Genomic DNA, 14,239 nt, shown 5'->3' with positions numbered 1-14,239 from the left:
CAGCACCTGGCAGCTGTGGAGGAGAGGAAGATCAAGTCCCTGGTGGCCCTTCTGGTGGAGACCCAGATGAAGAAGCTGGAGATAAAACTTCGCCACTTTGAGGAGCTGGAAACCATCATGGACAGGGAGAAGGAGGCAGTAAGTGGGAATTTGGGGTTCAGTCTCTCCCTGCACAGACCTTGTGCCAACATCTGCAGAGGCAGCAGCTCCTCTGTGTGTGGAGCCCATAATTCCTTCCCACTCTGGCATTTGTGCCTTTTCCTCCTTATCTCTGGGGGATCCTGGGTTTGCTTCCTCATCCTTGCTCCAAGCAGGAATTGAGACTTTTTATGGCTTTTCCATATGGATTGTATCCAAGAACAGCTTTTCCCTGGAAGGAGTGAAAGGGGGAAACCCTTCCTTCCTTCCCTGGGAAAGGGAACCAGCCCTGGCTGCCTTTCCCCTGCCCCAGTGGAGAGGGGGACAAGGAGACAGGTCAGGATTTTGGGCACTGAGCAGCTGGGGGGGTGCGGAGGTGGAGGGGAGGGCTCAGTCACTTTGTGGTGATGAGGAGGGGTCTGCCTGAGCTGGGAAGGCAGGAGTGGAGGTAGGACATGGACAGGAGCTGTCTGGGCCTGGATTACTCAGGAATTACAAGGAGTTGTCACCTGTAGGGCCAGAGGCTTTGGGGAAGTGCTTCCTCTGCAGCTGCTGCAAAGATGACTCAAAATCTCATTTCTGTCAGAATGGCCATCCTTAATTTCCTTTTTCTGTTGTGCCTCATTGTTGTGAGCAGACAGTTACTATGGATGGGTTGAAGATTCAGCCTGGAATGTGCTGATTCATAGTTCCAGGGATTTCCACATTTGCCCTTCTGTGTGAATTGAATGGAATTACAATTCCATTTGGCATTGCTGGGATCCTGTCTGAGGCTGGGAGGGGCATCCTGCTGTTCACAGCACCCAGAGCTCATCCTGTGAGCCAGAGCATTCCCTGGGCTCTGCTGAGCCCATCCCTCCCCATGGAAAGCCCCTTCCCAACCCAAAATCCCCCCTCACACACTGGTGGAGTTTAAGATATGGGCTTCTCTTGGAGCAGGATGTCAGCAGGAATTTCTGGATTGCTCCACATCCTGTTTCAGCCTCTGCTTGACTGGCAGCTCAGGAAATGGACCCAACTCTTTTGGAAAGGTTCCCTGCAGATTCTTTCTTTGGGGATATATTCCATTAGTGACAGGAAGGGGTTTTTTCCCTCCCTTTTGAGGCATATGACATTTCCCTTTTTAAAAATGTGCATACAGATTTCCCCCTTGGCTTCCTGGTGGTTAAATTCTGTCTTTTCACCTGTCATTGTGGATATTTAGTGGAATAATTAAAGCAGAAAAACCTCCTTGCTGCCACTGCACACTGTGCCTGTCACTCCTGCTGCCCTGGCTTTTCCTTGCAGGGAGGAGCAGGGACTGGGAGTGTTGACAGGAGTCAGTGCTGCTGCATTTCAGGCAAAACACTTTTATTTGTGTTTGATGCCAGTGCTGAGTGTGGGAATCCTGCTGCTGCAGCTTTACTGACCCAGAATTTCTAATGGCACCTGAAGCTTTGCTGGTTCTGTTCAGGGAGGAATCCCTGAATCCTGAGGCTGGAAAAGCCCTCCAGGATCATCCCCACCTTGTCCCCAGCCCAGAGCACTCTGTGCCACCTCCAGGAATTCCTGGGGCACCCCCAGGGATGGGCACTTCCAATTCCTGAGCACCTTTCCATGGGGAAATTCCTGCTGAGAGGAGGTTCTGTGCTGTAGCACAGCAGCACAGAAATGGGTGTTATAACTTAGAGTTTTGTGCCTTTTTTTCCCTCTGTCCAGCTGTCTTTCCTCACCAGCCACAGGGATTGTGTAGAAGGGAAGTTTTTCCTGCTTTTCCTTTCTCAAATATGAATTTTCATCCCTGTAAAGACTCTTGTAAACAGCAGCAGGATGGGGTGCCACAAAGAGAGCAAAGCAGGGTCACAAAGGGTCTCAGAGGAATAACAAAGTGTTGCTGAGCCTTTGTTTGGGGTCGTTTGCAGGAGTTGCTCCTGCAGCTGCCTGCCAGCTCGGGAATGTTTCCCCACAGCCCATTTGGCAGTGGGTGGGTCAGTGGGGGCTTCCCCCAGCCAGATCAGGGAGCTGGAGCAGAAAAGAGCCAGGGCAGTGTGAATGATGCCATTGTGGGCCCTCAGCCCCCCCGGAGGAAGATGGTTAATTCATGAGCTCAGCCCATCTGGGGCTGCTCAATGGAGCTCTGTCAGCTGCTGCAGCCCATCCCAGGCTGCCAGCACCACTGCTGAGGCAGCCTGGGGGGCTTGGGGGGCTCTGCTAGGTGAGAGCCTCCCTGGCAACCTGCTTTTCAGATCAATTCTGCAGTTTACCTTCAGACACTCCTCCAGTATCTGAACCCCAGTCACGCAGCCCCAGGTCGGGTAACAGTGTGGGAATGGGTCAATATTCCTGAAATAAATCAAACATCCTTCACCAGGGCACTGATCCATCACACAAATGCCCCCTGGCAGGAAATGCTTTCTGTAGCACTTTTGTCTTTTCCTGGAGTCTCAGACTGGTCTGGGTTGGAAGGATCCTCTGGATCATCCAGGGCAGCAACACCTTCCCTACACCAGATTTCACTCTCTACATGACTTGATAATTAATCAAAGTAGCCTCTTTGATGTTAATTGGCCTGACAGGAGTTTTTTTTTACATAAAGCCCTTAATAGTGGCAGTCAGTGGTGTCTGGCTGCTGTGGCATCCAATTCCTGCACTCAGAGGGGTGGAAGGATCCAGCCTGTGGTGCTGAGCTCTGCAGCTGCACACACATTCTGCCTCAGGCTTACCTGGAAAATCCCCTGACATTCCTGCTCTCTCTCATTCCAACACACAGGAGAGGGAGAGAAAAACCCCCAGTTCCTCCCAGAGCTGTGTTAGGGCTGAGTTCTCCGTGCAGAGCTCTGAGAGATTTTGGGGCAGAACAAGGTGAGTTCCTGTTCCAGCTAGAAAAGGCTCAGGAGCTTTCCCAGGAGCTGCTGCAGACACCCACAGGACAGTAATTCAGTCTGGTTTGGTGGGGTTGGGCTGAGAGGCTTCTGTTGCCTGGAGAGGCTGACCTGGAACAGAGACCAGACAGAGCAAAAGGGATTAAATAGGAATTTACTGAAAGGATTCACCTTGGGCAGTGCAAGGGCCTGAATGGGGCTACACCCAAATCAAATCCCAGATGGATCCCAGGTGAGTTTTTACACTTTGGGGTCGCTTATCCAGCCACAGCCCCAGGCTGTGCAGTCTCAGCCCCTGCTTTGCCCCCTTCCCTTGCCATTGTTTCTGCTTTTTGGTACCACTTGTCCTTGATTCTCTAGCTGGGAAGGAATTGTTTTGTCCAACTCCCTGTGAAGAGAATTTACTAACACCTAACATGGAGTCAGAGTTACACACTAAGCAGCAGAGATTCTGAAAAACCCAAAGCATTGCTTCCACCCCAGCCCCTTGACTGGTGTTACAAACACACCATTCCTAACTGAGCTGTGCTTTTGTCCTGTTCCTGGCCAGCTGGAGCAGCAGAGGCAGCAGCTGCTGACAGAGAGGCAGAACTTCCACATGGAGCAGCTGAAGTACGCCGAGCTCAGGGCTCGCCAGCAGCTGGAGCAGCAGCACAGCCAGACCCCCCAGCAGCCCCACCAGCACCCCAGCGGGCCTGGCATCACCCCCCTGGGGGCTCCAGCCCACCCAGGGCTGCTGCCCCACCAGCAGCCCCCTCCCTACCCCATGATGCACCACCAGATGCCACCTCCTCACCCACCTCAGCCAGGTAAGAGCTGCAGGGGCTGCCCTGAGGGGAGCAGCAGCCAGAGGAGGCTGCCCAGGGCTGCTCTGGGTTACTGGTTTATGGTGCTGCCACTGGCAGTTTGCTGCAAGGAGGAGCTTGGCTTGTTCTGCAGCTCATTCATTCCAGATGTGGGGGTGGAGGTGTCTTGTGGAGGGTGGGGAACCCCAAAAATCAGGAATGAGGGTGGGACAGGCTCCCCCCAGCAGGGCCAGAGGCAGTGGGCACCAACAGGAGAAATTCCTTCCAGCCACAGGAAAACACTTTTTCCCTCATCCAGAGCAGATTGTCCAGCAGGGCTGGGAGTCTCCTGCCTGGGACAGTCAAGCTCACAAGTAAAATGAAATATGAAACTGCCCCAAGCCCTTCCAGATGTTTTTAGGTTATTTGTATTTCCTTAGACTTGTTTTATACTCGGTGATCTGAGCAGGTGCTCCTTCAAAAACAATCACTCCTCAAATTCTGCAGCTCGTGGCACACCAAACCAGGAACAGAAATCAAAGGGAAGGACTGGGACAAGCAGCAGAGACAGGAAACTCCTGCAGGAGCTTCCTTGGGCAGGAGCTGACTGGGAGAGGTTCCTGGCTGTGTCTGGTGCAGGGGAGGGTCACAGCACCCTGCTGCTCACAGGGGTCCCCTGGAAGTCTCCAGTCCTGCCTCTCCTGCCCTGTCCTGCTCAGGGTGCTCCTGATTCCAGAGGTGATGATGTGACTTGGCAGCTTTTACTTGCCAAAGCCTGTTGAAATGGTAATTTAAAATCAAGTAACAGTGTCTGGCACATGGGAACCTGTCTGGGGCAGGGTACAGCTGTTCCAGAGGAAGACCTGATCAGTTATTAGCCAGAAATATTTGGGAAGATTTTTCATAGGCAGCAGCTGAAGAAGGTGGAAAGTTTGGCTGCCATGATCCAAATAGAACATGGCAACAAGGAGCTGCAGGAACTTGAGTTTTCCTCTTGGGACAAAAAGTGTTTGGTTTGGAGCAGAAGGGCACAGGAAAACAGCAGGACTTGCAGGTGACCAGGAAAATTGGGAGTGTCTAATCCAGCTGGATGTGCAGAGTGACCAAAGTGGGTTCCCTCAGCAGGTGCAGGTGGGCAGGAGGGGAACAGGGTCTGGGCAGGCTCAGGGAGATCCTGGTTTACTGTGGACAAAAATCCCTGTTTGGGTGCTGGTTTGGTCCCACCCTTGGCTCACACACTGCCAAAGAATTCTGCTTGCACCTCCCAATTTGTGATTCACCTGCAGAGACTTTGGGTTTCTTTTTTAAAAAGAGAAAAGGGGGGAAGAAGTTGGTAGTATTGTAGAATTCTTGTTATGTATTAGTTAAAGGGAAACATGGTTTTGGATTTTATGCTATGCTTTTGTTTTTTTGCTTTGTTTGGCTAATTGGGAAATCTGAGCTACTAATAGCAACCTTAAACAAATGTTTCAGTGCCTTTAGCTAATATGACCAGTTTGGCTTCTATATGACCCCAGAAAAGCCATTCTCAACTTGTTTAGTTGTTGTTTAGCCCTGTGTTACCCAGCCCCTCCCAGCCCCCAGGCTCTCACTCCCAGGGCAGGCACAGCAATGTGGGCTGGTGACAGCAGAGCATCTCCCAGCTCAGGGGATTGGCTTTTCCAGCAGCACCTGCCCTGTGAGGGGGCACTGAGCTCAGCACTGCTGGCTCCTGGCAGCATCAGAGCTCTCACTCCATCCCCAGGACAGGCTCTGCCTCTGTCTGGCAGCTCTGGAAAGGAGGAGTGTGAGCCCTGCTCAGGGAGCAGAGCCCTCAGTGCAGAGCCCAGCTGCTCCTGCAGGGCAGCCTCATTGCCTGAAATCTCACTGCAATTTGTAGGAGGGCTGGGAAGCCACAGGTGCCAGAGCTGACTCTGACTTGAGAGCATGGAGAGGAAAGGGAAACCTGGTGAACTTCAGCCCCACACTGTGAGTTCCCTCAGGGCATCCCCTGAGTCTCTGCAGCCTTGGATCCCAAAATCTGGGGAGTGGGTGAGGTGATGGAGAGCATCTCCAGCCCAGGGTCACCCATTCTCCTTGCCATGGCCCTTCTGCCTCTGCTGCACCATGGAACTCATTTTCACTGAGCTTATTTTGTTCTCCCCTTTGCCCTGCAATGGAAACTTTTAAAATAGGAAAACAGAGTTGGATTCCAGTTTCACTGTGAAAAGCTGCACCTTGTTGTTGTAGCAGAAAATCAAATTCCCAATTTTTTCCCATGGTATCACTTTGGGCACTTCATTGATTTTTCTTCAAGCTCTGGGCTGCTGCTCAGTGGGATGAGAACTCTTGGTTCTGGTGGGTGTGGAACACAAGAAACTTGTGGAAATTCTTAGAGGAAGAGAGATAGCTGGGAATTAGTAGCTGTCATTATTAACTCTTCCTCCAGGTGAGATTCTCACCTGGTAAATAATTTCTAACCTAAGGCAGAAATGGAGTGAGGAGGGCAGGATACACTTCCCACCACAGCTGGATGAGCAACTTTAATAACCTTTTCCCTGACACATTTTACTTCATTTTCTGTCAATAGCTGAAATACAAAAAAAAAAAAAAAAAAGAAAAAAACCATACTTTGTCAGGAATTTGGGGCTTGAAATTTTTCACCTGCTGAGCATTTAATTATTTGTGGGTTTAAATTAAGTTCCTGGATACTGTTTGCTTCCTTATTAGACTGGTGATGATTCCAGGGGGCTTTTTGGGTGCAGAAAAGGATTTTGAGTTCACTTCCTTTAGATAAATATTCCCTAACAGCTGTCAGTGCTTCTTATTTCTCCATCAGATGTGCAGAGCTTGCTGGGGAGGTGCAGTGGGATGAGAGGAAATGCAAGTCAGGGGGTGGTGGATGGGATTGGAGCTGATCCATGGCATTGGAACCAGGGTGGAATTTGGGGTTGGAGCTGATCCATGGCACTGGAACCAGGCTGAAATTTGGGGTTGGAGCTGATCCATGGCATTGGAACCAGGGTGGAATTTGGGGTTGGAGCTGATCCATGGCACTGGAACCAGGGTGGAATTTGGGGTTGGAGCTGATCCATGGCACTGGAACCAGGGTGGAATTTGGGGTTGGAGCTGATCCATGGCATTGGAATCAGGCTGAAATTTGGGATTGGAGCTCTAGGGTGGTCACTGGCACAGGAACATTGACACCACCCTTGAAACCTGCCCCAGGCAAGAGGTGTTTGGGTCTGGGATAGTGAATCAAAGGAGTAAATATTTGATTTATTACAAACTTTCTAGAATCAAACAGTAAATCCAAGTGAGCCCAGGCCAGCAGCTCCTCTGGAGTGACTCTTGTGCTGCTCTCTCTCCCTGGGCCCTTGGGTGGAGGGTCCTTGCCTGGGAGGGGAACAGCAGCAGCTTCCCCAGGAGAGATTCCCAGTGTGTCCTGGAGGAATTCCCAGAGTATCCAGGAGAGATTCCCACTGTATCCAGGAGGAATTCCCAGAGTATCCAGGAGAGATTCCCACTGTATCCAGGAGGAATTCCCACTGTATCCTGGAGATATTCCCAGTGTGTCCAGGAGGAATTCCCACTGTATCCTGGAAATATTCTAGTGTACCCAGGAGATATTCCCAAGAGTATCCAGGAGGAATTCCCAGTATATCCTAAGTGTTTCCCAGGGGGCTCAGGATGGTGATCCCAGCAGTGGCAGGGAGGGCAGAGGTGCTGGAAGCAGAGGTGCTGGGTGCAGAGGTGCTGGGTGCAGAGGTGCTGGATGCAGAGGTGCTGGAAGCAGAGGTGCTGGATGCAGAGGTGCTGGATGCAGAGGTGCTGGGTGCAGAGGTGCTGGGTGCAGAGGTGCTGGATGCAGATGTGCTGGGTGCAGAGGTGCTGGGTGCAGAGGTGCTGGAAGCAGAGGTGCTGGAAGCAGAGGTGCTGGGTGCAGAGGTGCTGGAAGCAGAGGTGCTGGATGCAGAGGTGCTGGATGCAGAGGTGCTGGATGCAGAGGTGCTGGGTGCAGAGGTGCTGGGTGCAGAGGTGCTGGGTGCAGAGGTGCTGGGTGCAGAGGTGCTGGATGCAGATGTGCTGGGTGCAGAGGTGCTGGGTGCAGAGGTGCTGGAAGCAGAGGTGCTGGAAGCAGAGGTGCTGGGTGCAGAGGTGCTGGAAGCAGAGGTGCTGGATGCAGAGGTGCTGGATGCAGAGGTGCTGGGTGCAGAGGTGCTGGAAGCAGAGGTGCTGGAAGCAGAGGTGCTGGGTGCAGAGGTGCTGGAAGCAGAGGTGCTGGGTGCAGAGGTGCTGGGTGCAGAGGTGCTGGGTGCAGAGGTGCTGGGTGCAGAGGTGCTGGGTGCAGAGGTGCTGGATGCAGAGGTGCTGGGTGCAGAGGTGCTGGGTGCAGAGGTGCTGGATGCAGAGGTGCTGGGTGCAGAGGTGCTGGATGCAGAGGTGCTGGAAGCAGAGGTGCTGGGTGCAGAGGTGCTGGATGCAGAGGTGCTGGGTGCAGAGGTGCTGGGTGCAGAGGTGCTGGGTGCAGATGTGCTGGGTGCAGAGGTGCTGGGTGCAGAGGTGCTGGGTGCAGAGGTGCTGGGTGCAGAGGTGCTGGGTGCAGAGGTGCTGGATGCAGAGGTGCTGGGTGCAGATGTGCTGGATGCAGAGGTGCTGGATGCAGAGGTGCTGGATGCAGAGGTGCTGGATGCAGATGTGCTGGGTGCAGATGTGCTGGGTGCAGATGTGCTGGATGCAGAGGTGCTGGATGCAGAGGTGCTGGGTGCAGAGGTGCTGGGTGCAGAGGTGCTGGGTGCAGAGGTGCTGGGGGTAGTGAAGTGGAAACTGTGCCTCTCCTTCCCCAAGACACGAGGCTAAATGAGTTATTGTGGTTAATTATTCACAGTGGCTGGCTGGGGGGGCAGTGGGAGGAGGGAGGGATGGATCTGCTGTTGGAATATCCCTGGAGTGAGATGAGCTTTAGGGTCCCTTCCATCCCAAACCATTGCAGGATTGCTGGGGGAGCTGTTCCCAGGGGGAAGGAGCACACCTTGGGATGGCAGCACAGGGTGTGGGCTCATCCCACCTCCCAAATCCTGCCCAGGGCACAGCCCTGCCTGTGCTGTGCCCACAGCTTCTCCCTGCTCAGGCTGGGCAGGATTTGGATCAGCTCCAAGCCTCGTGCATCAAAACAAAACCCCTCTGGCTGCTCATCAGCCCAGTGCTCCTCAAGTGCTGATTTAATAGAGGGAGAGGCTTTTTCATGGAGATAAATACCTTGGAGAGCCTCTAAAGGCAATTCCTCCCCAATTGCCCAGGATGTGGAGCTGCCCTGGCAGCAGGGGAGGCTGAACCTGCCCAGCCCCTCTGTCAGGGCTTTTCAGGCAGTTCAGTCTCCTTGTGCTGAACCTTTGGGCTGGATCTCTTCCCACAGCTGCTGTTCTAAGCTCTCCCCCCTATGTAGGTCACACTTCCACATTTTCTGCTTGAGCCTCTGTCTTGGAGCGCTTTCTGTTGGGAAAAAAAAAAACCAAAAACAAAACCATCTCTGTAGAAGCAGGGCTTTGGTTTTGCCATGGTGGCAGCAGGGATTTCCCTGGTTAATCCCACTCAGGTGCTTTGGAGCTGGGATGGGATGGGCTGGTTCCTCTGCATTTTGGGATCAAAATGTTGCCTCCCATGCCAGGAAGGGGGAGAATGAGCAGCCAAAGCCCCACTCAGAGGAGCTGCTCCAGCACCACTGGGATTTAAACCTCCAGGGTTTAACAGGGGAAAAAAGCTGGTCCAGGAGGGAGGGAGCTTCCCTGTGAGCACTGCTGGGAGATTTGGGGTTGGAAGAGACCTCAAGGATCACCCAGTGCCCCCCCTGCCCTGCAGGGACACCTCCCACTGCCCCAGCTGCTCCAGCCCATCCAGCCTGGCCTGGGACATTCCAGGGATGGGCCACACTTGGCATTTATGAAGGACAGACATTTTATAAAGTGGATTTAGGTTCTGTTCAGTGGTGATTTTAGCTCAGCTGGGGTTGATTTGCATATAAAACATCCTTGAACCTTCATGTCCCTGCAGGTTTGACATCCTTTCTGAAGGAATTCCTGCCCAGTGCTGGAGTTTCACATGATGCCTCTCAGGGTGTAGTAAAGTCTGATTCAGCTTTGGATGTTCCAGAAGAGGGATTTAACATTAATCACTTTGTTAGTGAGAGAGAATCTCATAGGCCTGTGCTGTTCAGGGATGGCCAAATTATTGAGGCTCAGTCAGGTGGCAGCTCCCAGGCTGGGAATTGCTCAGTTCCCACCTTTTCTGGGCCTCTCAAACACAGCTGTATTGTTCCAGTTTTTATGTTTTTATTCCCTGATCAACCTTGATTTTGCCAGTGAATGAGACTGTGAATATCTTCTGCTCCAAAGCCTCTAAGTCTTGGGGAGGTTGGAAGTGGAGATGTTTCCCATTCCTGTGGCAGTGGAGCCATTCCCTGTGTCCTGTCCCTCCACCCCTTGTCCCCTGTCCCTCTCCAGCTCTCCTGGAGCCCCTTTGGCTCTGAGCTCCTTCCCCCCTTGCCTGAGGTTAGGGGCAAGGAGCCATTTCAATTAAATACTGGCCCTCCATGGAGGTGTGGTGGAGGAAATGGAATTGGATTATGCCAAACCATCCCTCAAGTGAGGTTTTAAAGCTTCAGCCCCAGGCTGGGGGTGCCCAGGGAGGTTTCCCAAGAGCTGGTTTGTGAGGAGGAGCCTTGAATCCTCCCTCACAGCAAAACAGGGAGTCACAGCAGGGGCTCCTGTGCAGCCCAGTTTAACTGTGTGGCTCCAGTTCTGCCACTGAATTTATCCTAGAGGCCTCATGGCTGCTCCTTCCCATCAGGGGCTCCTCTGCCTTGTTATTCCCTTTGATCCCAGCACTTGTGTTCCATGGGATGTCCTTCTGCTGTGGTTGCAGTGCAGTGCTGGCTCTCACTCTGGTGTCTCCCACTTTTCCCTGGAGCAGAGGTTGCAGTGCTCTGCCCCTGCTGGAGGTGTGCAGGGGTGAAAAGGCATTTCCTGGCAGGGAGCACAGCCAGAGCAGGGCTCATGCTGCTCTCTCCTCCCTGCAGGTCAGATGCCAGGGCCTGGCTCCATGATGCCAGGACAGCCCATGCCAGGCAGGATGATGTCTGTGCCCATGGCTGGCAACCTGCTGGGGCCACGTGTGCCACTGGCAGCCCCCAACGGGATGTGTGAGTGACCCTGGGGCACCTGGGGGTCTGGGGTGGGTCTGGGGCATCCTGGGGGTCTGGGGTGGGTCTGGGACAGTCCTAGGGGTCTGGGGTGGGTCTGGGGCAGTCCTGGGGGTCTGGGGTGGTCTGGGGCAGTCCTGGGGGTCTGGGGTGGGTCTGTGGCATCCTGGGGATCTGGGGTGGGTCTGGGGCAGTCCTGTGGCTCTGGGACACTCCTGGGACACTCCTGGGGCTCTGGGACACTCCTGGGGCTCTGGGACACTCCTGGGCTCCTCTGTGCTGGGAATTCCCTGCTCCCTGCAGCAGCAGCAGGGTCTGTGCACACTGCCAGCCCCAGAGTGGTGCCAGGGATGTGCTGGAAGCTTTAAGTGCTCCTCAGCCCTCTGGGCATCCCAACATATCCCATTGTCCTTTATTTTATTTATAGCATCCTTTATTTTATTTATAATGATACAGAGGCTTGGTGGTGATGATCAAAAGCCTCTCCTGACTTAGGGAGGGTCAGGAATTCACTATAATTCCTAAATAGTGGAGGTCAGAGTAGGATCCAATTCAATAATTCCTTACTGAAAACTTTGCACCCTGAATTGGAGCAAGGAAGTCCTGATTAGGAAGAAGATAAAGCACGTAAGGAACATTCCCAGTATAAAATCTGCACCTCTAAAAATGAAGTTGATTTATGGCAGCCAAAAAAGCAGCTGGATCAGGAGCCATGGTGTGGGAGTTGCTTGAATGAGTGAGAGTGGCCAAGCCCAGAAGGCAGAAGAGAAGCTGGCACAGAGGGGAATGAATGGCTGAGGAATTCTCCACCAGGAACTCCTCAATAAATCTGCCATTAATTGCAGCCTGGCCCAGCTGCTGCTCAGGAATCTTCACCCCCAAATGCTCAGTGTGGTTCCCACCAGGCAAGCAGGCATTGTCATCACTTGTAGCACCTCTCCCAAAAAATAATTGGGAAAAGCCCTTTTGGTTTTGGCTTCAGCACAGGAGTTGCTGTGAGCTCTGACTCACGGGCATTCCCAGCCTGGGAAAGCTCAGCCTGTGCTATTTCTGCTTGGCCATTGCTCCTGCTGCTCTGCTCCCCCAGCTTCACTGAGCTTTCCACCCTTTTTCCTGAGCCCTTACCACTGGGGATGTCTTGTGTCAGCTTGGATTCCTGTTTGCTCTCTTCCCTTCTCTTCCTTTCTCCTTTTTTCCTCCCCTACTGAACAAGTCAGTCATGTTCCATTAGCATCTCCTGTCTTGGCACCCCTCCTTTCTTGCCTCCTGCATCCCTGTGCTTTAACCCACATCATCCCTCAGAGAGCAGCCTCTGCTCCTATCAAACCTATTGTCCATGGCTCAAACAGAAGAGAGCTGCATTTGGGCAGGGAGCTGGGGCTGAGAGGTGCCAGTTGCTTGGCATGGATTGCCAGCTGCTGAGCTGCATTCCTGTAAAAACACGGGAATTCTTATCTCTGTCACCAACCCGTGCACTGCTGGGTGGTGAAAACAAAACAAAGGTGCTGCTGCTGCTGCAGGGTGTGCAGGATTCCCCCTGGGCAGAGCCTGCCATGGCACAGGGCCGTGTCCCCCTGTCCCTGTGTCCCCTGTGTCCCTGCCATGGCACAGGGCTGTGTCCCCTGTGTCCCTGCCATGGCACAGTGCTGTGTCCCCCTGTCCCTGTGTCCCTGCCATGGCACAGGGCCGTGTCCCCTGTGTCCCTGCCATGGCACAGTGCTGTGTCCCCCTGTCCCTGTGTCCCTGCCATGGCACAGGGCCGTGTCCCCTGTGTCCCTGCCATGGCACAGTGCTGTGTCCCCCTGTCCCTGTGTCCCTGCCATGGCACAGTGCCCTGTCCCCTGTGTCCCTGCCGTGTCCCTCACTGTCCCCTGTCCCCGCAGACCCCGGCCCGGCCCCGGCCCCTCCCGCGGAAGGAGTGACGCCCCCCCCGGCGGGGGCTCCGCCCGCCGCTGCCGCGCCCTGAGCGCCGCGGGACGAGGAGCTGCGCAGCCACTCCGGTGACCAAACGAGATTCCTCAGTTCCCTGCTGTGCCCGGGAGGTGTCCCAGCTCCGGGGGGCCGGCAGCCCCTTCCCCTGCAGGCTCCAGGCGGGGTCTCTCCTCTCGGTGCTTTGGGCTCAGCCCAGCCCAGCCTGGAGCGGGGCAGGCTTGGGGCAGGAGCTGAGCTTTAGGGTGCTCTGGGGTGCACAAAGCACCCAGGGGAGAGGCCACACCGGAGCTGGGGGTCCTGGTGGTGCCTGGAGCTGCCTCTAACTTATTACAGGAAATACTGATCCCTGGGAGTGACTCAGTCCCAATAAAACCACTCCATGGTAGGAGGTTCCTGCTCCACTTTTTACTTTGCTTTGCCTTTGGAGGTGGTAGTTGGACCTTCCCTGAGTAGCTGGGTGCAGTAGCCAACTGAGGAATAACCCCCCTGTTTTTAGTCCCTCTTTTTGGAGCATATACTTTGTACTTTTTAAAACTAAGAAAACAAACAAAAAAAAAAATTAAAAATTAAAGTAGGTAGCGAAGAAGTGCTAGAATTTGGGATTGGGTTGGGATGGCTGGGATGGGAATGCCAGAACTACCTCTGGACAGCCAGGGCTGGGACAGCTCCTGTCACCCCCCCAGTGCAGCTGCAGGGCTGGGGAAGGGAACAGCTGCAGAGGCACATCTGGGAGCACCCCAGAGCTGCCAAAACTTGGGGGAAAGTCCTGCAAAAAGTCCTTTTGTGCCCGTGGTTCGGGTTCTGTGCCCTCATCCTGGCCCAGGAGCCTTTGGGGTTTCCCTGCCAAGGGTCTGGAAGCTGCTCCTGGATTCCAGGGGTGCCTTTTGTCCAGGTGGCAGTTGAGCTTGGGCTGGAGAGAGGCTCCCAAAAACCCTGGAACCTCCAGAAGCACTTCCACCATTTAAAAACTGAGGGTTTGCCAGGTCTTCCAGCACGACTCCACGGTGCACAGAGAGCAGCCAGGGCCTTCCCATCCCCCTTCCCAAGGCTTCCTTCCCCCCAGGGTCTTTGGGGTGAGTGTGGGGTTTCTGGTGCAGCCCTTAGTCCAGTTTAGAGTAAGCTCAGGTTGTTTTTAGTGAGTGATCCCAGGATCCAGGTGGAGACTATTTTTTACTGTCCTAGTGCTGATCCTGCCGAGGGCCTGGATCCTGGGCTCTGTTTTGTTTCTGTATAAATAATCCCTGTGCCCACTTTTTCACCTGATCTCTGTATAGGGCCGTTTGATTCCTGCAGCAGCCACCCAATTTTGTGAAATAAAAGCAAAAAAAAAGTGGTTTTTGTACAAA

General features: G+C 53.7%; 1 protein-coding gene across 1 annotated transcript in view; it reads left to right on the top strand.

Annotated features, from left to right (window-relative positions):
• SMARCC1 (SWI/SNF related BAF chromatin remodeling complex subunit C1) overlaps nt 1-14,239 on the top strand; it is a 66,521-nt gene extending 52,282 nt beyond the window's left edge. The window contains 4 exon segments of the mRNA XM_079301198.1: nt 4-138; nt 3,550-3,808; nt 10,839-10,961; nt 12,845-14,239. Coding sequence (XP_079157324.1) covers nt 4-138; nt 3,550-3,808; nt 10,839-10,961; nt 12,845-12,927 — 600 coding nt within the window. The 3' untranslated portion in view covers nt 12,928-14,239.

Source organism: Erithacus rubecula (assembly GCF_903797595.1).
Source record: "Erithacus rubecula genome assembly, chromosome: 3".
Taxonomy (NCBI): Eukaryota; Metazoa; Chordata; class Aves; order Passeriformes; family Muscicapidae; genus Erithacus; species Erithacus rubecula.
Note: the sequence above shows the minus strand (reverse complement) of the source record. Positions and strands in the feature narration are given on the sequence as shown.